Genomic DNA, 27,305 nt, shown 5'->3' with positions numbered 1-27,305 from the left:
ACTACTAATTCCTACTGTAACACCTTGGCTGCGCTCACTGCCCAAAAAACCTGGCGGGCAGGATCAGACTCCCCTGGGGGCTGCATGTGGCCCGCGGGCCGTAGTTTGAAGACCCCTGTATTAGAAGGTCCATCCACAAATGTGCAACGGAGCTTCCTGACTCCAAAACCCATTGCTTGTTCACACAGGCTGCCTCGAAGATGTTTTATTTCTCTCCTTGGAAAGCCGGAAACAAATTCAATGTAAATCAAGAACCCAGAAAAAAAAATTATATATATATATATATATATATATATATATATATATATATATATATATATATTGCTTTCTTTATACAAAATAGTTTTCAAGATTGGTTCCACACCACCTGCATTAATGCTGACCATGGTCACCACACGGCCATCCTCCTTGGTGGTCCTGTCCTTCACCCCCACCTGCTCCCCTCTGTCCCCCCACCCAGGGCAGGAGGGACAGTGTCAGATGTACACTTTGAAAAAATAGCCTTGCCGAAACCGGTTTGGCTCAGTGGTAGAGCGTCGGTCTGCGGACTGAAAGGTCCCAGGTTCCATTCCGGTCAAGGGCATGTACATTGGTTGCGGGCACATCCCCAGTAGGGGGTGTGCAGGAGGCAGCTGGTCGATGTTTCTCTCTCATCGACGTTTCTAGCTCTCTATCCCTCTCTCCTCCTCTCTATAAAAAATCAATAAAATATATTTTTAGAAAGAAAAAACAGCCTTTACTAAAAGCTCCATAAGGATGTCTGAACCGTTTCTGTTACACAACCAAACCACCTTTTTCTCACTCAAACGGATCCTCTAGTTTCCAGCTAATTTTGCTTTTCAGCTGCTTTTATTGCTTCTAATTTAGATGTCTTTTCATAAATTTTTAGAAATCTTTTCAACAATACAATTTTGCACCACGGGCTCTCTGTGGAAGCCGCTTCATCTGTCACCTGTGTGCTTTTCGGTTATTTGGGCCGATCTGGGGTCCTTTCCTCTTTGCCAAATACTTCTCACGGCTATCCCTCCGAAGCATTGGACAGGGTATTCTGAACTATGTGACAAATGAAGCTTTTTTCCAAGGAAAGCAGAGGATATGACAAATATGTTGGCATATTTCTCATGGTTCTGGAACAGAATTATACTGGTTGCACTTAAAAATTATGAAAATAGAAAAGCTAATTTGCCATATCCCGCCCTTCCCTTCTAAGACAATCTTTTAAGTGGTCATCTGGTTACTCTCTCTCAGCTTCCCTTCTAACTAAAGTATAAGCTTAGTGACTAACCCAAATCAAGTCCATCTGGAAAGCTTCAGACACTTCGATTTATTTTTTAATTAATTCTCAAGCTCCCTAAAATGTTTCTCAAGAGTGTGGTGCACAAGAAAAATAAATGTCCAGGTGGCCCTGGTACAAACTGAGAGAGAAAAAAAGTCTTGAGACCCAAGCTTGGTGAATGCAAATGTAGGAGAGATGAGACATGCCATTTCACTCAGAAACGATTTCACGACCAGCGCTTTGGATCAGGCACCAGGCCAAAGACCTTCGACAAACTCTAAGTTTTGCTAAGAATCCGCATTGATCCTGAGGAGGACCATTCATGAATGCAGAAGGTGCTACCCACAATGCTCTCTGGCATGGCAGTGCTCAGGGGACTGGGGAGAGGGCGAGGGGGTGCAGGAGAAATCAGGGCCAAGAACGTTAGGGACCCACCAAGGGCTCTCACTGCGAGTGGGTGGCTAGGCTGCAGCTCACCCCAGCACATCCAGGGGGCTTTCCAGGGCACGTCCCCTGGGGGCATCTGCTTGCTGCCCACGTCGGGGCTAAATCTCCAGAACTAGCTCCTGGTGGGGAACAGGAGCAGTGGGTAGAACTTGCCCAATCAAACAAAAGAAAGGCTGCCTGCCCCTGGTCCCTGAAACCTGAGGGGAGTGACGGCCTGGGGCACTCCCTTGATGCAGGCATGGCACCCTCCGCATGAGGGCCTCTGCAGACAGAGGAGCCCAGGCTGCTTCTGACAGCAGCCCGTCCTCTCGCAGGGCCTGTGGAGCCCTTCTGCTCACCCCCCCCCCCTTTCCTCAGCAGAGGAGCAGACCTGAGTGTGGCGACGGGACCCTGCACCAGCCTCCTGCCCTCCCCCTATGACAGATGCCAGCAGCCCTCCCGCCCCTCCTCTGCTCACCAAGAGGGAGCAGCAGGAACACCGCCTTTGCTGAGGTGGACCTGACCTCCCTGCTGCCCTCAGTCACGTGCCACGAGGCAGAGATTCCAGGGATGCTGTCCAGCCAGGGTGGGCACCCCGGGCTACCTCGGGGGACTGGACGTTCATAGCATCTGGATCCCCAACACCATTCGGCTGGGTGGGGTTATCCCCATAGCCGGGAAATCCGGGGAAACCAAACGCCCTTTTCTTTTCTCAGATGGAACATGATGGGCTCGGAGGGCTGCATCTCCCTTGGGAAACAGAAGGCAATCCTGCCTGCGAATGGCCGGCCGTGGCCCACACTAGCTAGTGGAGCTCACACAGGGCGCCTGGCGCGACCTTGGTTTCAGATGAGACACAAATGAGAACAGGGACAGAAGCACAGGAGCCGGTCCCACTGCATGGGGTTAGCAGCTCGGGACAGCGGCAGAGGGACCGGCTCTTCGCCGGGCGGCCTGACAGGAGTAGGAATTATGCCCGGGTCTTGGCTTTCTCAGACGGAGTCCGGAATAAACAGTGGCTGGGTGTTTAAAATCCCCAAAGTGCCCCGCTGGGACTGCAGAGCAAGGCAAGGTGAGGTCCTGCCCTTTCCTGGAGGCTCTGAACAAAAAAATAAAAAAAAATAAAAGGAGCAGTGGGCACCCGCTCTGCCAGCCAGGGCCCCCAAAGCTTTGCCCAGCCCACGTGCCACTCAGCCGGCTGTTGGGGTTAATGCAAGAACAAGAAGAGAGGGTGGGCGAAAGGGAGAGGGGGGACAATTACAGTTGCTGCTGAAATCGAGGTGGATCAGAAGCCTGGGAGAGGGCAGCTCCAATTATTGGTAAAATAATCAGAAACAAGCAGTCGTTTGCCCAAGTACAACTTCTCCAAATCCTCTAGCGAGCCTCTTTGCTGAGCTGGCTATATTTAGAACAGATTTGAATAACCAGTGATTTTGTCCACTGGAGCTAAAGAATGAGCGCTCGCACCAGGGCTTGGGAAGGGGTGGGGGAGACACGGAGGCGGAGAAGTAGCCTCCCCCATTTCAGGCCCCAGGACCAGGAAACCCCTGGAGGCACCGGAGCCCGGCCAGGTGGGAACAGCACAGCGGTGGAGCCTGGAACAGCCTCGGAGGCGGCTCTCTGGCTCTGAGGCTAGTGGCAGAGAAGTTACTGGTAAATGAGGCTGAGTGAGGCCTGCAGGGCCTGGACCTCATCTGGACCTCATCCCCAGCAAGGACGACGCCAGGGGGTGCAAGGCCAGAGCTTGCATGTGTAGGGAACCATCAGACCAGGGATCTAACCAGGCATCTTTGTGTTCCCAGCACCATGCACGGAGCCGTGTGTTACACAAGGGGAAGGTGAGATGGTAATGGTTAGATACAGTGCAAATGGATGATGCAGAAGCTGCATTCTGTGATGTCACAATCAACCTGGACACACACACACACACACACACACACACACACACACACAACACCTGGAAAGCAGAGGCAGAGGGTCCCTCCTGCATAATCAGGCTCCCTTCCCAACACTTCCAGGAAAAGCACCTCCAAGTCATCCAGCACATTCTCTAGAAACCTGCGCCCAGAAGCACACCTGCGTGAGTAAAGGACATCACCTGCTGACCAGCGGGCCAAGGGCAACCGAGCATTTTCGACATGCCCGCCCCCACCGGGCCCCAGGCATGAGGCGGCACTGGGATGCAAAGCTGGGAAGACCTACCCGGACCTTCCCTGGCGGGGCTCACAGGTGAACAGGTTGTACTGAAAGCATTATCTTAGACCTCAGCAGAGTAGGGTCAGCTCAGGTTCTAGGGCCCCTTCTCACAAGAAACACCCATAAGCCCTCACGACTGCCTGGATTACTGAATAGGGCGCCACCACAGGTGGCTGAAGACACCCCCACCCCCGGGCCACCTGCCCACCAGACGCCTCAGACCATCAATCAAGGTGGTCCTGAAAAGTGAGCTATGGGAGGTATTATCACAGCAGGAAAGCTAGAGGCAGAAAAATGTACATACGATTATCTCATTTTTATAAGAGATCAATTCCTGCTCTATACATCTGGTTTTAAATGCCAGCAGGGGAGAGAGAGAGGCACAAAATGATGCGTGTCGGGTTGTGAACATGGGGGGGGGGGTGCCCCCACGGTGCCAATGAAAAGGTATAAGAGGGGCATTGCAAAAACAAAAACAGATAAATGGACAACGTAAAACAACTTGACATATGTGATACAGCAACACATATGATGAATGTGATGGAATCATCTCTTCTCACTCAGCGATTCCTGGAAGCTCTTGCCCCTCCCTTGGCTTCAGTGATGATCTACGTGCTGAGGATCCAGTTCTGTGACACTTGCCCTGCTCTGCCTCATGCATTCGAGACCAGTGTTGCCTCCTCTCAAATATCCAACAAGCATCCAGTGTTTTCTCTGAAAAGTCTGCTGCACCTCTTAAATCTCCCATCTGAGCAAAGGAGACCATCATCACTCAACCAGCTGCCCAAAAAATGAAGTCTGGTGTCACCCTCTGATCTTCCTTCTCCCTCCCCCTCCATGGCCTCCAAGTCCTATCACTTCTCTTTTAACATTTCAAATACCTTCTCCCAGTCCCCACTGCTGAGACCTTAGTCCATCTCACCAATAATATCTTTTATCCCAATGACAACAACGGCCTCTACACTGGTGTCCCTATTAAAGAATCCTAAAACCTCCCCAAGCCATTTTCCACACCACAGCCAGAGCGATGTTTCTAAAACAATAGTAAGTGCAGATCTGATCATGTCACTCCCATGTTTAAACCCTTTCATAACTCATTGCCTTAATGTGCCGCCCACAGGGTCTACATTTGGCTCACTCCATCTCTTCCCACCCCATCCCTCACCCAACACTACATTCGTGCCCAACTGCTGGTGGTTCCCCGCACGCAGGATACTCTCACTCTCTCTCCAGAGCTTGCCTGTGTATTATTCCTTCTGTCTGGAATGTTCTCTTCCGCCTTTTACTTGGTTTATCCCAAATTATCTTTCAGACTTCAGAGTAGATATGTCTTCCTCCAGAAAGTCACCCTCGACTCTCAAGCCCTGGTTTTGTGCCCTCAGATGACCCTGCAGTCAGGCCTGGGACAGCCTATGTCTCACTCTAGTATGACTGCATGTTAGCTGTCTGTTTCTCCCTCTCAGACAAAGGCTCCTTAGGGCCGAACCTGTCTCACACCATGTGGTATCCCCAAAGCTGGACCATGAGCAGACGCCCATGAAACGCTGGTGGGATATATAAATGAAGGCCTCTCCCAAGATGCCCGAGAGATGATGATCCCTCTAGGTGAGTGGAGGAAGCCTTCGGTTCATCAGAAGCTAAATGGCTAGCCATCCTCTCAATGTATGTAGCAGCAATGATCTACACAACACAGAGCAGACAGTGGCACAGCCCACAACCAGCCTTTGTCCAGAAGCCAGGGCAGCGTGACTGACCCAGAGACCACACTGAGGGTTGTTCCACATCCCTGCCCTGCCCTCCCTCGCTGAGAGCAGTGCTCACTAGTCCTCCTGGGAACAACCTGCTCCTCTCTCCCAGCCTGCACTCACCCCCCTCCCCACTCCAATCTGAAAGGTTGCCTTATTTTAAAGGGCTCGGCCACCTGTGTCCTGCATTGAGACAGATCAGTGAGAGCACACATTGGCGTGTCCCCCAGGAACTTACAGCCAAGGACTCCTCAGCCCTCAACCCTCCACTCACAACCACTGCCTCCGCCCACAGCCAAGCGTGCCATCCAGCTGGTACCTACACACTGCTTTGCCACGCTGATGATCTGCTCCTTTCCTCTCGGCACCTTAAGATTATATAGACGCCAACAAGTGGCAGAGGAGGCGGTGAAGAGGGAGACCAATGCATTAATTATTCAAATTTAGTCTTGTTTAACCTTGGAAATAATACAGAGAAATTCAATATTTCTGGGAAGACTGTCTAGGTATTTAGAAGACCGTAATGTTTCTTTGACAGGTCTAGGGAATACAGTTGGTTTGTTTTTTTTTTACTTCTTATCTCATGTAATTATTTAATTTTATGAGTTCTTAAAACCTAACCATAAAGAACTCAGAACCGATGTCAGCAAAAGGATCCTGTTAATGGCAATGGAAGTCCCCGCCCTCCGCCACCCTTTGCCATCCTCCTCACCCACACCCGCTCCAACACTGGCCTTCCCCACCGCTCTGTGCCCTTCTACTCGGTTTCAGAGGCTTTTTATTAAAAACACAAGAAGTTGATGCGACCGAAAGGCTTAGGGCTTCTGCCAGTGCAAACTTCCCATTCCTCTTTCCTCCTAGTCCAATCCTTTCCCTGGGGAATGACAGGAATAAGATATAATAAAAATTAAAGGGTCATAGCTGGAGATATCATCACGTATTTTGATCAGTGTTTATTAGGGCTCTAACCAGGCGCCCAGCAAATCTACTGCAGAAGACGATGCTTGGACCCTGCCCTCCCCTTCCCGCTCCTTATTCTTTTTTTCTTTTTTTTTCTTTTTTTTTTTAATATATTGATTTTTCCAGAGAGAGGAAGAGAAAGGGATAAAGTCAGAAACATCAATCAGCCGCCTCCTGCACACCTCCTACTGGGGATGTGCCTGCAACCAAGGTACATGCTCTTAACCGGAATCGAACCTGGGACCTTTCAATCCGTAGGCCGACGCTCTATCCACTGAGCAAATCAGTTTGGCATCGGCTCCCGCTTCTTATTCTTTACAGTCATGTGTGTGGTGGCCTCAATAATGAAGCCCAACGTGGCCACATTCTCATATCCCAGGAACCTATGAATATTACCTTATATGGCAGAGGGACTCGGCAGATGTGGTTAAGGATCTTGAGATGGAGTGACTGTCCTAGATTAACTGGACAAGCCTAAAAGCAGTGGCAGTGTTCTTATTAGAGAAAGGCAGAGGGAGATCTGACACAGAAGAAGACAATGTGACCAGGAGACAGAGATGAGATGGGATGAGGCTACAAGCCAAGGACTGCCAGTAGCTGCCAAAATCTGGGAAAGGGAAGGAATAGATTCTCCCTTGCAGCCTCCAGAGTAAGTTCAACCCTGCCGACCCCTGGATTTCAACTCAAATACAGATTTCTTCCTTCTGGCCTCCCGAACTATAACAGAATAAATTTCAGCTGCTGCTTTAAGTCACCAAGTGTGAGAGAATTTGCTACAGCCATGACAAAAAAAAAACCTGACACAACATCTCAATCACTTTTTCTCCATGGTAAAAACCCCAATTCTGCAGCTCCGGCCTGAGTCATATGATTCTGAATACCTATATGACCTTCCATCACAGGGCTGGACATGCGATGGAGGCCCATCCAAAATACAATAGCTCATTCTCATAATTTGATTGGTCAGTGGGTGAATGTCTGACCCAAGCTGGGCCAATCAGAGTCCTTCCCTAAGATTTTATTTGTAGATACTGAAAGAAAGAAGCTCTCTCTTTTGCCACACTAGGATTAGGGGCCTCCTCGTCACTCAGAGTGTATTTGTAATACTGAGGGGTCAAGTCAAGCCTTGAAAAGGAACAGAAGAGAAAACATGAGTAAGGGTGAGGGAGCCAGAGAAAAATAGAGGACAGCCTTGTTTGAACTCTGGGTCTAGTTGAACCGAATGCTAGATCCACTCCTACTCTTCCCAGTTACATGGACGAAAGCCTGCCTTTTTTACTTTCAGCGAGCGTGGGTTGAATTTCTGTCTCTTAACTGGAAAAAACAACAAAAAATACTTCACTGCCAGGTCCACGTTGATCTCCCTCAACCAAGCTCTTACAATATGTACTTTCGGGGCCACTTAATGCAACACTTTACCTTCATATTGGCTCACTGCTAGTTGATAATCCTCACTTCCCCCTCCCACTGACCGGAAAGGCCTCTGTGCAGAGGGGTTCCCAGAGTTACTCTGACACCCAGATTTCCTCAGTCCCAGGTGAGGTGAGGCCCACCAGTCGTCAGGTTCGTCCAGGGGTTACACCAGACACAGGGAGCCACACCTGAGTCCTCCCACCCTTGAACGTGAAAGAAGGGAGGAGGGGAGAGGAAAGAGAAAAGGGAAGAGAGAAAGGAGAGGCGCTCAAAGCCCCAGAGAGCAGGGGTCCCCTCTGTCTCTTCTTTCTGTCACAGGGACCCCTTCTTGGGGAGCCACTGCGGGGACCCACGCCCTCTCTGGAAGACAGAGGAGCCCTTACTCCTCCTTCGCTGGCTCCCGGGCAGCGCTCCAGCCTAACCACAGACCAAGGAGAGAATATCACATGCCGGGTTTCCCAGCATTAACTGGAGAATGGGGCCTCGGGAAGGCGGCTGGGTAATTAGAGCATTAATTCAGGCTCTGATTTGCCCAAGAGCAATGGACTCCTGAAAGCGCCACTCAATTTCTCCCCCTAAATACTGGGGGCTCCGAGGCAGAGGCCAGGCCAGGGCGCAGGGTCTTAAAGACCCCCTTATCTGCAGGGAGGTACTCAGAGGCAGCAACGGCAGGGGCTTGAGGGTCTTCACTCAAAATGTCCCTCTTGTGAGTTACGGCTGGATAAGGGATGGAAAGACAACTGCACGCCAGGAACCTGCGGTACAGACAGGGCAAGGGGCTCGCCGGAGGTCACCCAGCTGCTGGTACGTCAGAAGGGAAGACAGGAATCCAAAAGTCCTGATGTGAGGATAACACCTTTTCTGACTTGGTTCCATCACAGCTACCCCCTGATGCACAGACATGCACACACACACACACACACGTGTATCCCTTCCTCACAGCCTGTCTTCTGGTTGTCACTCAGCTCCTCTGAACGTTTGCTCAAGATGCTCCCCACCACCCTAACCGGTTTGGCTCAGTGGATAGAGCATCGGCCTGCCTATTGAAGGGTCCCAGGTTCAATTCCGATCAAGGGCATGTTCCTTGGTTGCGGGCACATCCCCAGTAGGGGTTGTTCAGAAGGCAGCTGATCAATGTTTCTCTCTCATCGATGTTTCTAACTCTCTATCCCTCTCTCTTCCTCTCTGTAAAAAATCAATAAAATATATATTTGTTAAAGATGCTCATCCACCTAGCAGCCCTCACACCTTCACTGCCTCTCCACCTCTCTTCAAGGCCATGGCTCAAGGCCTCTTCTCTATCATCACTCCATCTTTATTATTTTTTTTTTCCAATTACAATTTACATTCAATATTATTTTGTATTCTTTTCAGTATAAAGTACAGTAGTTAGACAATCATACATTTTACAAAGTAGTCCCCCTACTTGCACAGTACAGTACATAGTTGTTAATTTAAAAATAAATATCGAGAGAGAATCATTGATCTGACTGAGTTGCCTCCTGCACCCCTCCCACTATGGATCAAGCCTACAACCAAGGCATGTGCCCTCACCAGGAATCGAACCGTGATCTCCTGGTTCACAGGTCAACACTCAACCACTGAGCCACGCCAGCTGGGCTGTTATTATGTTATTGACTATTTTCCCTATGCTGTGATTTACATTCCCGTGACTGTTTTGTAACTAGCAATTTGTACTTCTTAATCCCTTCACCTTTTCACTCATTTTCCCATCTCCTCCCTCTGGTAACCTTCAGTCTGTTCTCTGTATCTGTGAGTCTGTTTCAATTTTGTTTGTTTACTTTGTTCTTTAGATTGCACATATCCATGAAATCATATGGTATTTGTCTTGCTCTGTCTGACTTAACTTAGCATAATACCTTCTAGGTCTACCATGCTGTTGCAAATGGTAAGATCTCATTTTTTTTTATGGCCAAGGAATATTACATTGTATACATGTACCACAGCTTTTTTATTCATACATCTATTGATGGGTGCTTGGGCTGCTTCCATAGCTGGGCTATTGTAAATAATGCTGTAATGAACATGAGGCTGCGTACATGAATTCATGTTTTGGGTTTCTTCAGATATCTACCCAGGAGTGGAATCACTGGGTCATAAGGCAATTCCATTTTAAATTTTTTGAGGAACCTTGCAAATAGTGGTTGCACATTCTCAGGTGGGCTTCTTCATCTGTGCAAGTGGCAACTATTTCCTCCTTAAAATGGACATAAATACCCTCTTTGTTAACATCTAAGGATCAAATGAAAAAGCATCTATGGAAGAGTCTTTGAGAAAATGTAAGATGGTAAGAAAGGGCCTGAAACATCCCATTATTCGGAAAGAAGTAAAAACAGATAGTGAATCGTTGGCCAAGTTTGGAATAAGTGGCAATGCTTAGGAGGGCTTGTTTGTTCGTTGGTTGGTTTGTTCTCTACAGACACTGTAGCACCCAGGCCAGGAAGGTGGGAATGTGTGGTGGCTAGTTTCTAAGGGCATAATGAGATCCCTAGTAGGTAAGAGTATGGATCCTCACAATAACAAATGAAAACTAAAATAAAGCCATAGGAGTGAACTTAATAAGAAATATAATGAAAGAAATTAGACAGCCCAGAAATAAATTACCACAGTCAAGTGATTTTTTTTATAAGGGGCCAAAAACTATTCAATGGGGAAAGGACAGTATGTTCAACAAATGATACTGAGAAAACTGAATATACACCTACAAAACAAATAATTTAGACCCATACCTTACACCATATACAAAAAATTACCTTGAAATAGATCAAAAACCTAAATGTAAGAGTTAAAACTATAAACCTTTTAGGAGAAAATAGAAAACAAAAAGCTTTCTAACATTAAATTTGGCAATTATTTCTTGCTGTGATACCAAATACACAGGTAACAACCATCAAAAAACATAAATTGGACTTCATTATAATTTAAAATTATTCCGCATTAAGGGACACTGTCAACACAGTGAAAAAACAACCTACAGAATGATAGAAAATATTTACATATTTTATAAAGGTTTATTATAAAGAACTTCCATAACTCAGAACAAAACAAACAACCCAATTTTAAAATGGGCAAAGTACTTGAATAATGGACATTTCTCCAAAGAAGATATACAAGTGATCAATAAGCACATGACAAGATGCTCAAATCTCTAATCATTAGGGAAATATTCATCAAAACCACAATGACCTACCAATTTATGCCCATTAGGAGGGATATTATGTTTATAAATAATAACAGATGTTGGTGAGGATCTGGAGCAATTGGAACCCTTGTATATTGCTGATGAGAATGTAAGTGGTACAGCCACTGTGGAAAACAGTATGGCAGTTCCTCAAAAATATTAAACATAGAATTACCGTATGATATAGTAATTCCACTTCTGGCTGTATACGCAGAGGAATTGAAAGCAGGGACTCAAACAGAGATGTGTAGTCCCATGTTCAGAGCAGGCAAAAGATGGACGCAATCCACGCACCCACTGATGGCTGAACGTATAAACAGAATGTGCTATATTCAGCCTTAAAAAGGAAAAAAACCCTGATAGCTGCTACAACATAGGTGAAACTTGAAGAAATTTTACTAAGTGAAATAAGCCAGTAAAAATGGACAAACAATGTTATGATTTTAATTATATCAGGTATCTTGAGTAGACAAATTCAGAGACAGACAGTAGGATGGTAGTTTCCAAGGGCTGGAGAGAGGTGGGGAATAGGGAGTTATTTTTTAATGGGCATGGAGTTCCAGATTGGGAAGAAAGAAAAGCTCTAGAGATGGAAGGTGATTATGGCCTTAATGTGAATATACTTAATGGCCCTAAAACGAACACTTAAAAATGATTAACATGGTACACTTTATGTTATATTTTACCACCATAAAACATAGAGTCCTAAACAATTTGGCTCAGTGTTAGAGTGTTGGCCCCCAGACTTAAGGGTCCCAGATTCGATTCCAGTCTAGGGCATGTACCTCGGTTGCAGGCTCGATCCCCAGCCCTGCAGGGGCTGTGTAGGAGGCAACCAAACAATGTGTTTCTCTCATTGATGTTTCTCTCTAACTCTCCCTAATTCCACTCTCTTTAAAAACCAATGGAGAAAATATCCTTGGTGAGGATTAACAAAAAAATAAGGATAAAAATTAATAAACATTAAGTAGTGTTAGTCCACCCTCCTGGGTTTGAATTCTGCCTATTCCATTTCATAATGATGTCACCTATGGCAAGGTGCTTAACATTTCTAAGTCTCTGTTTCCTCATCCATAAAGTGGTAACATTGGCACTGCCCACAATATTGGGTGTTTTGAGGTACATAGAGGACTTAGAATAGTGTTCATATAGTAAGTGCTTAGTAGGTAGTAGCAGTTCCTCACTGATATGTCCTTACCAAACATTTCCTGAGCACCTAGTACATCCTAGCAGCAGGCCAAGTGCTGGGAACATAGCGATAAATAGGACAGGATCCTGCTTTTAAGAACTTCACCCCCTTAGTAAAGGGTACCCTAAATTATTATATCCTCACTCAAGCCCTCACTTTTGAAGTGTTTTGAAAGTCAAAATGGAAGCACCTCATCAAGAAGAAAAAACAAGAGACTCGATGATTGAGCATCTGATGTATTTCCTAATGGTGAGACCTGTCTGCAAACAGAAGGGGCTGTCTTCAATGCACTGCAGGGTCTGCACGGCTGCCCATCAGCCATGCTGCAGAAGAGCAGAGGGTGAGTCCAGGTGACCCGAGGGCCCCATGCAGCTCCGAGAGCCGGTGGTGCTCTGCGGTGAGGGCCAAGGCCTGAGCCACGAGCAGCTGGGCCGGGGAGAGGCTCAGAGGCGTCGGCTTTGCAGACATCCCTGCTTCGTGACATCCCCCCAATTCCTCCCAGCAGGAGCCACGGGTCTCCATATGTCAGGTGTGGATTCGAATCCAAACTGACAGACAGGGTTTTCACAGATGAATGGACAGGAACCAGGGCAAGGTCATCCCTGGATGACAGACAGAAAGGGTAGGAAGGCCCAAAGCGGAGGCCACCACGGCCGTTTCTGGGCCAGTGCAAGCTGTGGGCTCCGGGCCCCGGGCCTTGGAATGAAACACTGAAGCAGGATTCGTGAGTGAACACCTAGAAGGCAGCACCTCAAGGCTGGCTGTGAACCCGGAGAGGGAGCCCCAGCTAGTCCAACCAGAGGAGACCAAGACCTTGTCTTTTAAGGAAGAGAAAAGAGGTCTCTTTCTGGGGTGGGGGGGGGGGGGGGGTTGTGGGTATCCTGCATGGAGAAAGAGGGTGTCCCCTCTCAGACTTGACACGTCGTTGGCAGTCCCGACTGCACATGCAGGGCTGAGTGAGGTCTGCGGAAAAGGAAGGGCAGGGTCTCAGCCAGTTTCCCTCAGGGAATCGGGAGAAAGACAGTCCGGCTTCTCTTTGCTACGTTCCTGACTTTCTGCTTTCCTGGGTGCAGGGGTGGAGGGAACAGTAATGTGGTCGGGGAGGCCTCTCTGATAAGGTCTCCTGAGCGGGACACCTGAAGCAGGTGAAAGGCAAGCCACGCAGATACAAGGGGCATAGGGGACAGCAAGTGCAGAGAGCCAGAGGCTAAGCAGGTGCCAAGCACCTTAGGTACTGCAAGGACCTGTGTGACTAGATCAGGGAGAGACAGCGGAAGAGTTACAGGGTATGGGGTCAGAGAGGTAAGGGGCGGGGCGGGATTCAGAGCCTGGAGGGTTTGTAGGCCATGGTAAGGATCTGGCTTCTCCTCTTGCTGAGCTGGAAAGCTGTGGGGTAGGGTTTTCAGCAGAAGAGTGAGATGTCCTGGCTTAAAGTTGTTAAAAGGTCCCCGGGGGCTGCTGGGTCAAGAATGCACCCCAACAGGGAAGCATGACCACCTGCTTCAGACAGCAGTAGGCTGTGGCAACAATCCTGGAGAGAGGTGACAATAGCTCGCGCCGGGTGGTGGCAGCGGAGGTGGTGAGACGTGGATGTATTCTGAAGGCAGAGCCAAGAGGATCTGCTGACAGACTGGATGTGGGGAGTGAGAGAAAAAAGGAGGTGTCAAGGATGACGCTCAGATTTTTTGGCCTAAGCTACTAGAAAGATGGAGTTTTCATTCACTGGAATAGCAAAATTGAAGGAAGAAGCAGGTTTTCTGCTGAAGATCAAGAAATCCCATTTGGACATGTAAGGTTTGACATGTCTCATGGACATCCCTGCAGAAATGTCTCATGGGCAGCTGGATAGACACACGGAGTGTTCAAGGAAAAGACCGGGCTAGAGTTACTTGTTTAATATCATATTAAGCATAATATGTGATATCCACATGCCTTTATATTCAATATTTAGAAGTCTTCTGTGTGTAGGGCTCTGGATAAGTGATTGTAGATAAAGAAGAGAAGAAGTCTGAGGACTGAGCCTAGGGAATCCAAAAATCAAAGGTTGATTAATAAGGAAAAATTAACAAAAGCCCCCAGGAGTTACATATGGGGAGGGGGGGAGATGGAGGGGAGAACCCCAGAAGAGAGTGCTGTGTCCCAAAAGGCATTTCAAGGGCGAAGGAGTGATCAGCTGTGAAATGTTGCTGATGAGTCAGGTGTCTCAAGAACAGAACTGAAAATTGACCACTGGATTTGACAGCAGGATGGTCATTGATGACCTCAGAAAGAATAAATGTTGGGCGTGGGGGCAAAGGGGAGCCTCATTAAAAACGTGCAAGCCCAGCTGGCGTTGCTCAGTGGTTCAGTGTCAACCTATGAACCAGGAAGTCACAGTTCAATTCCCGGGTCAGGGCACATGCCCAAGTTGCAGGCTCAATCCCCAGTAGGAGGTGTGTAGGAGGCAGCTGATCGATGATTCTCTCTCATCATTGATGTTTCTATCTCTCTCTCTTCCTCTCTAAAATCAATTTAAAAAATTATTTTCAAAAAAAGAAAGACAGCCGAAACCGGTTTGGTCGATTCCGGTCAGGGGCATGTACCTTGGTTGTGGGCACATCCCCAGTGGGAGGGGTGCAAGAGGCAGCTGGTTGATGTTTCTCTCTCATGGATGTTTCTAGCTCTCTCTCTCTCTCCCTTCCTCTCTATAAAAAATCAATAAAATATATATTTTTTTAAAAGAAAGAAAGACAGTTCAAAAAGCATGGGGGTAGCCCTAACCTGTTTGGCTCAGTAGATAGTGTGTCAGCCTGCAGACTGAGAGGTCCCAGGTTTGATTCTGGTCAAGGGCATGTACCTTGGTTGCGGGCACATCCCCAGTGGGGGGTGTACAGGAGGCAGCTAATAGATGTTTCTCTCTCATTGATGTTTCTCTCTATCCCTCTCCCTTCCTTTCTGTAAAAAAATCAATAAAATACTAAAAAAAAAAAAAAAAAAAAGGAATGGGGGTAGCCAAATAGTGCAAGAAAAATCTCTCTTTATAAATTATTATAACAAGTGAGGAAGGAATTACAATGTCCACTTTTTATAAACCCCAATGAAACAAACAATCCAGGCAGAGGTGAGCACACTGTGGCTCTTGGGCTCTATGTGGCCTGCTTTTTTGTATAAATAAAGTTTTAGTGGCACTCACCTATGCCCGGTCATGTATGCATTGGTTATGGCTGCTTCCCCATGGCAGCAGCAAAGTTGAGTAGTTGAGTTAGAAACGGCATGGCCTACAGACTAAAATATTTATTGTCTGGCCCTTTATAAAAAAGGCTTGCCAACTTTGATCCAGGCAATGGTTTTCAGTGGCTGCTAGTGTCACAAGAAGAGAAAAAAAAAAAAAAAAAAAACAGACATAAGTGCCTCTGATGGCAATACATATTCCCCCAGGAAGTCATCTTGCAAAATAATTTTTAAAAATCAAATCTAAATCAAATAGAACTAAGTACCCATTCATAGGAAACACAGGGAACAAAACATTCAACAACACAAAGCGAGTGCAACCAGTAAAATCGACAATGTGGGGAAATCTACAGAAAAAAAAGGCCAAGTTTCCTCAGCAAATAAACTATAAGGCCAAAAGCAAAGTGGGGGAAGGAACCTACAGAATAAGTTTTTTTTTTCAAAACCTCTCAGCTACATATAATGCGTAACCTTTATTTGGATTCTGATTCACATAAATGAATTGCTAAAGAAAAAAATTATACAATTGGGGAAATTTGAACACCAACTAGATATCTGAAGATATTCAACATAATTGTTAATTTGAGCAAGTGTGGTAATGCTATGATGGTTATTTTTCTAATCCGTTATCTGTTAGTGACTGGTACTTAAATATTTATGAATGGAAAGATATGATGGCTGGGATTTGTTTCAAAATAAGCCAGTGGGAAGGTAGAGAAGGGAGATTTAGGTGTGAAAAGAACTGGTTGATAATTATTGAAGCTGGGTGGTAGTACTTGAGGGTTCATTATACTATTCCACTATGTTAGTATATGTTTGAAGTTTTCCACAATAAAAAGCTAATTCAGAAGAGAGAGAGAATAAAGGGAGAGAATTTGGACCCAACAGCTACAAACAACTCTTTGAGGAACTGCACTGCATTGAGAAAAGGAGAAATGGAATGATTTCTGGAGGAGGAAAGAGACGTTTTAAAAACACGGTCACCTCCGTCAGACTGTCCCGTCCCAGGCCCTGGGCTCTCAGTGGAGTCCCACTGCTCCTCAGGCTGCTCTCCTAACCCTCCCACTCTGAGCCTGGGGTTGCCAGGCAGAAGGTGCAGTTATGACCTTTCAAAGCTGCCCTGTAACTACAGTCAGTCCTACAGCCGGAAGGTTAACCAAAAAGACAAGGAGCATGAGAACACAGCTCAGAGGATGCGCTGGCCACAAGGACACTCTGGTTCAGGGAAGCAGGATGGGGTGGGTGGGAAGAGGTGTCGAGGGCTTCCTGGAGGAGGAGGCCCTGGAATTCAGCTGGATAGGAGAAAGCAGGGCATGCTGGGAGAAAAGAAATGTGAGCTGGGTCTGAGACCTGAGGGGAAGCCCTTTCACAGAATTGCACCGACATCCTGTTGGAAGGGACCAAGAATGACCCTCTGCTGTGTCGCTACCAACTGCTTCCTGTGGCCAGGCTGGTCCACGCCCAGCTTTCTGGATGGCACCTGGGCCCACAGCTGCAGAAGGGACGCTTCAGCCTGGGCCGCCCCGGGCCTGCCTCTCCACCTGGCACTTCTGCCTCCACCTCTGCCCAGTCCTCCCGTGAATCACAATGCCAAAAATATTCTTGACCAGGGTCATCCAACAAGGCTCCAAGTGCAATGGGCCCCGTGAGGCCCCAGGCTTCCCTAAGATTGTGTGAATATGGGGGGGAGGGGGGGGTGCATTCTACTAGGTGATGGCCACAGCCTTCATAACATTTTCAAAAAACCCTGGGACTCCAAAGCATCGCTGTACTAGAGGCTTAATAATTTTTTTTTTAATGTACTGGACTTAGGGTGAGTTCTTGATTATAATTATATCTGTTAGAGCCCCTCCCAACCCCCATTCCCAAACAGAAGATTGCTCCTGGACCAAGGGCTGGGAGAATTAAACTTCTTCAATGGCAAGTGAACGGCAATGCAGACTGCAAGCATGCTCTCCCTTTATGGGCCAAACCAAACGGCACACCTGTTGGGAGCTATTCCCCACATACAGACGTTATCTGAATTTCCCAAGCCTTGATAAAATCAAATTACTCACTGGCGCTTCATATTTGGGCATTGAGACTGTTGCTATGAAATTTTAAAAAGCAGAGCAAAACAATAAAATGGGCTGTAGATTGTATTTTTTTTAATTGAATTCTGTTTACCTCTGAAAACCAGCACTCCTCCCTCGAAAACCCTCACAACTTTACATCCCCACCAAAGCCATGCCTGAGAGGGTGTGGGATCCGAGGCAACCTACACCGCCTGCCTCCCTCCAATGTTCCCACCAGCATTTACTCAACACCTCTCTGCCCTCTGCCTTCTCTCCCCTCCCCTAAAAGCCTAGCACCATCGCCTCTGTGTTTGTTGATTGTTTATACAGATCCAACACCTCCACACACATCCTGTAAGGTAGGTCCTGCTCCTGCATACATTGAAGGAAGCTGAGATTCAGAGACAATGAGTGTGCAGAGCTACTTAGCAATGAATGGGAGAGCACCTTTATCCACACCCCCAAGAGTTATGGCACCACTGCTATGTGCCCGGACGGTGCTGAAGGGACCAAGAATGACCCTCTGCTGTGTCGCTACCAACTGCTATAAGCAATAGGCACATGGTCCCGATCCTCCAAAAATGTTCTGCCACGGGGACAGATATTAAATATACACGCACACTAGGCTGAGTGCAGGACACTACAAGAATGCAAGAATCTGGAAGAGCCCAAATTAAGTGGACTGTGGGAGAGGGTAGTTGTCTAGGAAGATCTCGCTGAAGAATGACATTTAAATTGAGACTTGAACAAGGAATGGCATTAACCAGGTAACTGGGCAGTTAGAGGATGAAGGAATTAAAGAGAGAAAACAGCACATACAAAGGCCCTGTAGTGAGAGGAGCTAGGCACATGCATGCTATGGGAGACCAGTGTGGCTAGAGGGTGGTGGAGGGTGCTGGGTAAAGGAGAGAGTCATAGGAGTGGAAGCTGGAGAGAGCAGGGGATGAGAACATGCAGGGCACACAGGCCATGGCCAACGCGTTGGACTTCAAGCTGAGAAGAGGCATGATCACGTTTATTTTTCAGGATTGTGTGAGCGACCGAATGGAGCATGGATCTGTGAAGGGGACACAGATCAGTTAGGAGGCCGTTGTGGTCATCTACACAGGAGATGATGGTGACCTGGTCAAGGTGGTGGCCGAGGGGGACAGAGAAGACTACAGCACTAAGGAGTATCCAAGCAGCTAGAGTGAAAGGGTTGGACTATAAGATCATGGAGAGTGCAAGTACCAACAGTGGCCCTGGACTTCTGGGTGGATGAAGGTGCCACTCACCAAGAGAGAGAAAGCTGGACAAGCAGATTGGGTGGTAGAGATGAAGACTTTAGTCTGAACACATTAAATCTGAGATGCCTCTGGGACAGACAATGAGAAGCATTAAGAAATCTGTCAGATATAGAGTTCCAGATTTTAAAAGAGAGATCTGAGCTAGAAATATAACTTGGTGATACTTTGGGATGAATTGTTTGAATAATGGCCATGGAGGGGATATGAGAATGTACCTGGCAGAAGTCTAACTATAAGCTGCTTTTTTGACCAAGAGCCCCAGCTGCTGGCCCTGGGATCCATCACTGCATTTGCACAGAAGGAGCAGGGCAGGGACACTAAGGCAAGCCCCCCTCCTGGGAAGTAAGGACCCCCCTCGCACCCTGACAGCTGAGTTTTGCTAGAGGGCTTCCCGACAGCCTTGCTGAGCAGCCTTAGATTGCACAGCAGGTTGGGACACTTGCTCCCAACCATCCACCACTCACGGTCACACCTGCATGGTGCTCAGAGAGTTCTTCCAGCCTTTCTCATCTCCCTCCTCCTTGCCTTTCATAGGTGGTTCTCCTAATTAAACCTTTGCACATTTAATCTGATCTTTATGTCTGCTTCTTGGAGGACCTTCCCACGTTGAGTCTCACCTTGACTCTGTGACTTGCTTCAGGAATGGAACAGTAGCAAATGTGACACAAGCGAAGGATTAAAAAAGGCTTATGCTTCCACACTTGCCCTCTCTTGCTTCTGGAAACCCTTCTGTGACCACTGAGGCTAGCCTGGGCTAGCCTTTCTGAGGAAGAGAGATCAAGAGGAGAGAGATGCCAGCCATGCCAGTTGTCCACCTGCCTCAGTTGATGACCCACATCTATAAGTGAGGCCAGCCTAGACCATCCAGCTCCAGCCACGCCAGCCCAGGACACAGGATCCACCCAACCAACCCAGAGAACTGTGAAAAATACTAAATTTGGGGGGTTTTAGACTGGTTTGGGGGATGACTCATTATGCAGAAAGAGTTAACTGATGGAGGAATTTGGGGCATAAAGGCAGCATTCAAAGCCATGGGAATGAATTGGTCATATCATGGATTCATGGATCCTGCCTTTAGTCTTTCAACACAACACCTCACCGAGAGCTCTTGCCATTAAGGAAGGGCTGTAGGGTCAGAGCTCTAGGCTCTAAGTGCCGGAAGCAGGATAAAGCAATGGGAAGGTGAAGGACAGGGACAGGCACACAGTCTTCTCCCTCAGCTGTCATCTCAGGGGCTACACGTTTCGTGATTCACACCTGCGAGTTGGAAAAGCCATGACTCACTGGCTTCAGTAGGTGGGCTGCATTGACTCAACCTTCAGGGAGGGTGGCAGGGTGGGGAGCAGGTCTGCTAAGTCACAGCCAACAGCCAGCAGCATGGACAGAGGACTCCTGGTGCTCAGTCCTCAGAGTGGGAGAGAAGAGGGAGAGGGCAGCAGGGCTGGAGGAAGGCAGGGACCCAGAGGGTGCAGAAGCAAGGGAAGTGAAGCCTTCTTCCCAGATGTGGATGGCAAGAGGGAGACTGTGGCATCGCCTACCCATTTCAGATAAGCTAGCCTCTTCTCTGGGTTAAGAAGACCTTGAAAAGCCCGAAAAGCAATCTGGAGCTTCCTTGGGAAGTCTACTCCCTCAGAACTGTCCACCCCTCTCCAACCCTCTCTGTTCTGGTGATGCCCAAGGAACCTTCTCCACTCTCCCCAAGACGTCATGGATAAAAATCATCAGGAAAGCCCAATGGTAGCAAGAGTGGAAGGAACAAAGGTGAGTCACAGACATCATGCTATTTTCTTTCTTCCTTGCATTTTTTTTTTTTACAGTTTGCATTCACAAATATTTTGTATGGGTTTCAAGTGTACAGTATAGTGCTTAGACAGTCATATGCTTTACAAAAAAGCATATGATACTGCCAGTTCCCACCTGGCACCATACATAGTTATCACAGTATAGCTGACTACACTCCTTATTCTGCACTTCACATCCCCGTAACTATTTTGTAACTACCAATCTGTACTTCTTAAACCCTTCCCCTCTTCCACACAGCCCTCCACCCCACCCCAACCATCAGACAAGCATCAGTCTGTTCCCTGTGCCTATGGGTCTGTTTCTGTTTTGCTTGTTTGTTTACTTTGTTCTTTAGATTCCACATATAAGTGTGATCATATGGTACTTCTCTCTGACTGACTTATTTCACTTAGCATAATACCCTCTACGTCCATCCGTGCTGTTGCAGATAGTAAGATTATGTTCTTTGTTTATGGCTGAGTAATATTTCATTTTATGTACCACAGCTTTTCATCCATTCATCTATTGATAGGCATTTGGGGTTATTTTATTTTTTAAAAATCCTTCTAAACTCCCAATTATATATACATAATTTTTAACCCACATTTACTACCATGCCAGGGACTGAGATTGCAACTATTAATTAATCAAAAGGCTTACCCATGGAGAAATTTTGCCTAATGCGATATAATATGTGGGGCACTTATTTTATAGTTCCCAAAACACTTTCGTGTACAATTGCACTTTTTCCTCACAAGGGTCATGGAGAGTTGGTTATGGGGATCCTGTTTCATTTTTGCCATTCTGATCAGCTAAGATAGTACCTCCTCAGAAGCCTTGCCTGGCACATCCAGTCAGTGCCACGTCACCCTAGATTAATTTTCTGAGTAACAGTTATCACAGTCTTATTTTTTTCAACAAATTTATTTGACAATTTATTGTCTCTCCCTTCCTGCAATTCACTATGAAAGTAGAAAATGTGTCTGCTTTATTCACTGCTGTATTCCCAGGACCCAAATCGTGCCTGGCCCAGAACAGACACGCAGGATACATCTGCAGAAGGAGGGGGCGGGGGCAGTGGGAGAGGCTGCGTGGGACACAGGCAGAGGCTGCGATACTTCCACTAAGTGGCAGAGCTGAGGCTCACAGCTAGGGCTTTGCCCCCAACCCAGCTCTTTCCCCTACACCCAACCTGGAGCCCACTCTGGGCCAGCACCCAGGCTCTGTGGTTGGCTGGCTAATTCCCAGGACGCTCAGCTCATTAACCCAGAGCCTGAGATCCAACAAAAAAGAGGAGCAGGTATGTGTTCACCTGTCATTACAAATCCCTTCCCTAGAGAAGGCATGAAAATCTGCTTGTCTGTGGGGTCATCACACGCAAGAAAACCTCAACCAAGGACCAAATAAGTCAAGAGAAATTAAATTTACTTTTTTTTAAGAGGAAGAAATATAAAGTATTATTTTTAAATAAAAAAAAAAAACAGCAACAAAGAATAAAATTCCTATTCAGTAAATAAAACAAAAAAATATGGGGGGTTTTGTGAGATAAAATCATAGCATGGCTTCAAGGCACCGAGGCACCTTCTCTGAAAGGAGGGTCCTGGGCCTGAGGATGATGGTGCAGTGGAGGCCCAGGGCATTAACTGACTGGCCCGTGGTCTGTGGCCCGTAAAGACAGGAGCAAGACCAGGTCCTTGATGCCATTGGTAAAGAAATGAGGACTTCTTCAAAGCACTGTACTTAGAAATAGAAACCATCTATTTGAGAGTGAGAACCATGTCATTTTCATCTTTCTTTTCCCATTCCTCCCAGCAAAAGGCTGTGTACACATCTGTTCATGAGAAAGCTACAAAAGATACATATGAGGCATAATAACACAGACTCCTCTGCAGTACAGAAAACAAAGAGAGCTACTTCGACCGCAAGTTGCATTTTTGCAACTATAATGACATTTCCGTCGTTAAAAGGCGTGCCCAGCAGAGTGGCCCTAGATTTTGCTACCCAGGTTAGAAATCCCCAGGTTATACACCCAGGTTACAAAAAGCCACAGGAGGCTGCCCCACCCCAGGCTGCAGGGTCTGGTCTGTACCCAAGACAGCATCACACCCTCCTGCTGGTGCTCCCAGCTCTGTGCCCTCCCCAGCACCCAGTCAGCTGCTGCTGCTGCCACCACTAACCCTATTCAGGATCCAGAGTCTTCTCTCTTAGCCCCACCACACATGTTGGCTTCTGCCATGAAGGTACTTAATTTATACCCCCCCCCATCAACTCTGTACTATAACAAGTGGGTTTTGTAATGGGATTATTCATTCCAAACAGCTTTATAGTTTGTCACATGTATACTTTGTCCAATGGCCTAAGCCAGTGGTCGGCGAACTCATTAGTCAACAGAGCCAAATATCAACAGTACGACAATTGAAATTTCTTTTGAGAGCCAAATTTTTTAAACCTAAACTTCTTCTAACACCACTTCTTCAAAATAGGCTCACCCAGGCTGTGGTATTTTGTGGGAGAGCCACACTCAAGGGGCCAAAGAGCCTCATATGGCTCTCGAGCCGCAGTTTGCCGACCACGGGCCTAGGTCCATGTTCCCAAACACACTGTCTGTACCACGAGGACACACGTTCTTCCCCTCCACGAGCGCTGCAGCTGGGCCTATTACAAATATTGGTTAGCAGAGTGCTGTTTCCTGCTCTTCCCAATTCTCTATCGCTTATTTGGGATGCAAGATGATATCAACTTATTGGGGATGCAATAACTGACTGGCCCGTGCTTAGATAGGAGATAAACAGCCCCACTTCTTCAGACCAGAACTGGGCTGAGACATGCCCACCAGAGACCTGGAGCAGTCACTGCTCCTCCCCAGGATGGGTCCTTCAGGCCGCTTCCATCCATCGCCTATCCATCAGCCCCATCTGCTCTCCTACCCGCCGCTGAGAGAGGGGAGCAGCTCTGCCTAGGATTTGCAGAGCGGGAAGCCCCCCGGAACTATGGCTTTTTAGCTGGTTGGAACTGGGCAATACCTGCAGAGCATCTGCCCAACCTTCATTTCCAGGCAAGAGGAGACCCAGCGAGGTCAGTGACTTGCCCAGGGTCACATGGCTACTTCCTGGGGCTGAGTCGGGGCTAGGAGTCAAGTCCAGGCCAATGCTCTCTTCTCTATCCCGCCCCAATTAAGAAGTTGTTAATACCTTCTTTCCCCCAATGTTGTTCATGGCCTGGCTGACATGGTGCTACAGGGAAAATAGGAATGATGAATAGATGGAAACAATGTCTAGAGTTACCCATTTATGGCTCTATTTTTGCCTTCCTGACAGAGAGGCTTTGAGGAATCTAACCAAGGTACTGTCAGCTGGGTGTGGTCAGGTCCCCTTGATCATCTATAGAAGTATTTCTGGGCAAAACAAGGGGTGGGGAGGCTCTCTGAAATCTAGACCCTAGTCAGTCTCTGAGAAAACTGGAATCCCTCAGCTGTGATCCTTACAGATAGAGGCTCCAGTGACTAAGGCACACACCAGACGGTGACGGGTCTCTGCCTTTCCTGAGACAATCCCACCCTCCAGGCCACTGAGTACAGTGAAGTGGAGAGACCCCTCCAGGGATGGTGCAGGCAGCAGGGCAGGGAGGAGGGACACAAACTTCAGGCACCAAGAAAGGACAACACTGACAGAAAGGACGGGGGCAGCATGAAGCAAGGTCCAGGCAAGATGGCCAAGTGGACTGCCCAACTCACCTGACTCTGGAATCATCCATCACCCCAGACCCCAAACAGGTAGGACTAAGTCTGTGAGCCAAACACTGACCCCATTGACCTCAGCACACAAGAAGCCCTATTGCAGGGAGGGTTGGTCAGCAAGCCTAGGGTTTGAATTCCAGCTCTGCTCCTACTGTCTGGGTGCCCTTGAGCAAGTTACTTAACGTTTCTGAGCTTCAGTTTCCTTACCTATAAAATGAAGGTAATACCTACTTATTATTGTTGGCTAGGATTGGCTGAAAAACAATAAGCACTCAATAAGCTGTAGCTAAACCTTCTGAAGCTCTGCAGGGACTTGGCTGCCTGACAGAGCCATGGGCTCCCAGGAGGATGGAGCTATGACGGACACATCCTCTCAGAATCCTCCTCATGCCCTCTCACAAGCCAAGAAGTAAAAGCTGGGCATTTCCCTGCCACCGGATGCTTCTTCAACAAGATCCTCCCCACCTCCAGCCTCGGGAGAGCCCAGGAGACCCGACAACAGTGATCCAACAGCTCAACCGTGTGACTTGAGGGTCACTGTGCATCACGCAGCCATTAACGCGGCCCTTCCAATTCCTGGCAGACAGATGGTCTCCTGGGAGCCCCAGACTCATAAATACCACGAAGACGCAGACAGAGAGCTAGAAAGAGCTCCATGTAAATAACCCTCTGTGTGTAATCCCTGCAGTCAGAGCGTGAAGTTCCATCCTGGAGGTGGGATTTTTGTCAAAGGAAAGGGGTTCGCATTCAGAACCGGGTTCTCAGAGGTAACGGAAATAAAGTCCATCTGAGATCTGAGTCAGGAAGAACCATCCAGGAAGGAAGAAGCAACATACAAATGGTGGGAAAGCATTGCACGCTGCCCCTGGAGCGGTCTCTACCTCTCACCATGTAGTCAATCGCTCTTGGTTTCATCATCTGTCCCTCTCCGTCTGGACAGTCTCTATCGTCCTTGGGTAATTACTACTAATGTCCCTGTCCACTCTCAGAAGCGCCCTGGCTTGGACAATAAATTACAAGATTACCCAAACTCCAGAGTGGTGAGAACATCTTAGCTGGCCAGAGACAGAGCATGTGAGGGACAGCAGGATGGCATCAAGCAGGAAAAGGTCATCATCTTCTAGGCTCTAGGGGTGGCTGCACAATCTACAAGACCCACAAATTTGCAGAAGAGAAAGTTTTCTATTTTCCATTCGTCATTTCTCTGGAAACTGTCAACGGGGAGTTTCCCCACAGTGTTCATCCCAGCTCCCAGCCCCCAGGAAAGACAGCTCAGATGTCAGCCAAGACAGAGGGATGCTCTTATTGAAGCCTTGGAAACATCCTTCAGTTCCAAGGAAACACTCCTCTGTGTTAAGCCGAACTGACTCCTGTCCCCTAATGGCGATGTCTCTGTGACATGGCGCTGCTCTAGGCCCCCACCTGTAGGTAAGAATCAATGTTCCAACGCATGGCCTCCGAGGGGAAGAGCATGCAGATCATTAAAAGCCCCAGATGCTGGTCATCCACCCACTCACTCAGCCTGAACCACCGGCTCTGGGCAGCCAGAGCCCCAGGCCAAGGAGAGGGAGGACATCCTGGCTTGAGTGAGTGGCTACGCTGCCCCTCTATCCCCACAGCCACGGAGGAAGCCTCCATTTCAGGGGGATGCGGCTGGTGCCCCCCCTCATCCCCTCCCGGGCAGGAGCACAAGGCGAAGAGGCGCAGGGCTCCGTGCCTGGAAAGGGACACAATCACCCTCGCGCAGGGGGACCAGGCTGCGTGGGAAAGCAAGTCACTCCAGGGAGTCTAGCTGCCCCGCATCCCCCTTCCTCCGCCTGATTCCCAGCCTTCTCCCATGACAGGGTCCACTCGCTGCCCGACCATCCGCGGCTGCAGGTCCCCCCAGTCTGCCAATCCCGGGACGCCTCCAAGGGCGCACGCAGCTTCCTTCACACAAACTTCGCTGGAAGCTAGCCTTACCCTGGAGTGGTCCCCCCACAAAACTTCCCGGTGCCCCAGGTCCCCAGGCCCCAGGATCGGGGAGACCTGCGGTTGGCACCTGCTCAGAGCCTGGCTGCGCTCCGGGCGGCACAAGCCTCCCTCCCGGCGGGCTGAGCGAACGCACGACCACACACAAGATGCCAGCCCTGGGCGCCAGGCAAGGGGCACACCGCTCACCCCCAAAACCCCAGCGACGCGGTACTTTCCCACGCCCTGGAAATTGCCCCCGAAGTTGCAAGGGAAAGGGTAGCGCGTGGGGAAGAAGAACGGGCTTGGAGAAGGTTCCGGCAAACTAGGCTTCTCCGGGGTCCATGCATCCCCAACAGGTAGCAGCCGGGGAAGGAGCGGCCGCGGGGAGGGCAGCGCAGCCCCCAGGCAGCCGTCTCCTCAGCAGCAAAACCCCACGCCCCGGGCTTACCTGGAATTAATGCAGAGTCCCGCGCCCGGCTGAATGAGGAGTGTGCTAGTATTCCCGAGACATCCTTGAATTATTTTCCGAAGAGCAAACACGTGGGGGGAGGGGAGCGGGGAGAGGGGACCGGCGAGACTGAAGTGGAGGAGAGGGAGCAATCAGAGAAAGCAGCGGGCAGGCAGGTAGGGGGAGGTAAGGGAGTGAGACAGAAAATAAAAAGCAGGGAGGCCGTTTTGTGGGGTTTTTTTGAGAAACCTGTCTCCTGCCCACGGAGTGGAAAGGAAATTTCTGACAATTCCAAAGAGAGCTGGCACCACATGGCCCCCAGTGGGGCGCACGGCGGGGGGGAGCGGGAGGAGAGTTAAGGAATGAGCTGTATCCACACCGAGGAAGGAAGAGCTGTCCAGGCGCGGGCAGCACCCGCGAGTGGGTGCG

General features: G+C 48.4%; 1 protein-coding gene across 1 annotated transcript in view; it reads right to left on the bottom strand.

Moving 5' to 3' along the window:
- Nucleotides 1–26,931, bottom strand: part of CACNA1E (calcium voltage-gated channel subunit alpha1 E) — a 370,106-nt gene extending 343,175 nt beyond the window's left edge. The window contains exons 1-2 of the mRNA XM_084866127.1: nt 26,877–26,931; nt 25,501–25,621 (exon numbers count right to left, since the gene is read on the bottom strand). Of these exons, the coding sequence (XP_084722253.1) occupies nt 25,501–25,549 (49 nt within the window). The 5' untranslated portion in view covers nt 25,550–25,621; nt 26,877–26,931. The remainder of the gene's footprint in view (nt 1–25,500; nt 25,622–26,876) is intronic.
- Between the last annotated feature and the right edge of the window lie 374 nt (nt 26,932–27,305).

The sequence above is a fragment of the Pipistrellus hanaki genome (assembly GCF_964339955.1).
Source record: "Pipistrellus hanaki genome assembly, chromosome: 18".
In the NCBI taxonomy this organism is placed as follows: Eukaryota; Metazoa; Chordata; class Mammalia; order Chiroptera; family Vespertilionidae; genus Pipistrellus; species Pipistrellus hanaki.
Note: the sequence above shows the minus strand (reverse complement) of the source record. Positions and strands in the feature narration are given on the sequence as shown.